Below are 1,465 nucleotides of genomic sequence, written 5' to 3'. Positions count from 1 at the left end.
CTCCTCGGCAGAAAGACGAGGCTTTCTACTCCCATAAAGAGTCACGATCTCGGAAACCCACAGGGACAGTTCTACCCTGTCCTATAGGGTCGCTGTGAGTCATCTTCGGCTCAATGGCAGCGAGTTTGGTTTAGTATCTTACTCCAGGACTTAGAGGGGTATCTGGGTGCACCTGAAGGCAGTGTGGTTCCACTCACAGTGCCTGGGGGAGTGTGTGTGGAGTGAATGAGCTGAGAAGAGACACCTGGCAGACCCTCCTCTGCCAGCAGACCATTGGCAGGGGTGTCAGAGGCTGGCTAGCTGCAGCTGGGTAACAAGCAACCCATCGCAGAAGCCGTTGTGTTTGCTGCCAAGACGCTGTGGCCTGGCTTGGCTTGGGCCGACAGTTCTTCCCTGGCTCTACTTCGGAGCCACCCACGCAGGAGCAGCAAGGGCTGAGATGTTCCTGAGGGCCATGCTCATGTGTCCATCCAGGGACCCCGGGGTGTCCGGGCCTCCTCGCCGTGCGGCTTCTGTGGCTACACGGAGCCCAGCAGGGCCTGAGTGCGCGTGCCAGGCTGTGCTCCCAGCAGTCTCCTCGTGTCTTGCAGGCCCTGGATGCCCTGCGGGAGGCTGGGGCCCACTCCCAGCCCCAAGAGATGGCGCTGCTCCTGGCCAGCTTCCGAGATCAGTGCCAGCAACATAAGTCCTGCCGCTTCCTGGCTGCCCAGAAGGGGGCCTACCCCGTGCTGCTTGCTGCCTGGCAACTGGCCTCAGCCAGCAAGCCTGCCCTCCTGCTCCAAGTGCTGGACACCCTGGCAGCACTGATGGATGGCCAGCCTGACCTTCTGGATGCCCAGGGCTTGCAGCTGCTAGTGGCCACGCTGACCCGGGGCGCTGGCACGGCCGACCTCACCTGTGCTGCTCTCCGCCTGGTCCGCCATGCCTGCCTGAAACACGAGCAGAACCGGCAGGCCCTGGTCAAGGCCGGCGTGCTGCCTCTGCTGACCGGCGCCATCACGCAGCACGGCCGCTGCGCCGACGTCGTCCGGGAGGCCTGTGGGGCACTCCGTGTCATGACCTTCGACGATGACATCCGTGTGCCCTTTGGCCAGGCCCACGCCCATGCCAGGATGATTGTGCAGGAGAATGGAGGCCTCAAGGTGCTGGTCCAGGCTGCCCAAGGTATGGGGAGTGTTAAGATTGCCCCAGGGATCCGTCCTCCTCTAAGGCTGGGCTCTGCTGGGCACTTTACCCTGCCCAGTGGGGGTGTTGCATGGACAGGTCCAGGGGCCTGGCCTCCTCTGAGACTTGGGGCTCAGCGGAGGGGGTTCGTATGCTGGTGGAGGCTTCCGAAGGTAGGGGATGTGGGGGGTGGGTGGCCCCAGGAAGTTTGGTGCTTAGCTGGGTGGTACACATACTGGCTGTCTAGTAGGGCTTGGGCCAGGCCTGTGAGCGATCCCTGGGGCCACCTGGGCTGAGGGGC

At 63.3% G+C, this 1,465-nt stretch overlaps 1 protein-coding gene across 1 annotated transcript in view; it reads left to right on the top strand.

Moving 5' to 3' along the window:
* ARMC6 (armadillo repeat containing 6) overlaps positions 1 to 1,465 on the top strand; it is a 26,955-nt gene that overhangs the window by 20,306 nt on the left and 5,184 nt on the right. Inside the window, exon 4 of the mRNA XM_004705518.3 lies at positions 591 to 1,164. Within this exon, the coding sequence (XP_004705575.2) occupies positions 591 to 1,164 (574 nt within the window). The remainder of the gene's footprint in view (positions 1 to 590; positions 1,165 to 1,465) is intronic.

The sequence above is a fragment of the Echinops telfairi genome, unplaced genomic scaffold, assembly GCF_000313985.2.
Source record: "Echinops telfairi isolate 266 unplaced genomic scaffold, ASM31398v2 ScPeMD7_7457;HRSCAF=8495, whole genome shotgun sequence".
NCBI lineage: Eukaryota > Metazoa > Chordata > Mammalia > Afrosoricida > Tenrecidae > Echinops > Echinops telfairi.
This window is presented reverse-complemented; position numbering and strand designations above follow the sequence as displayed.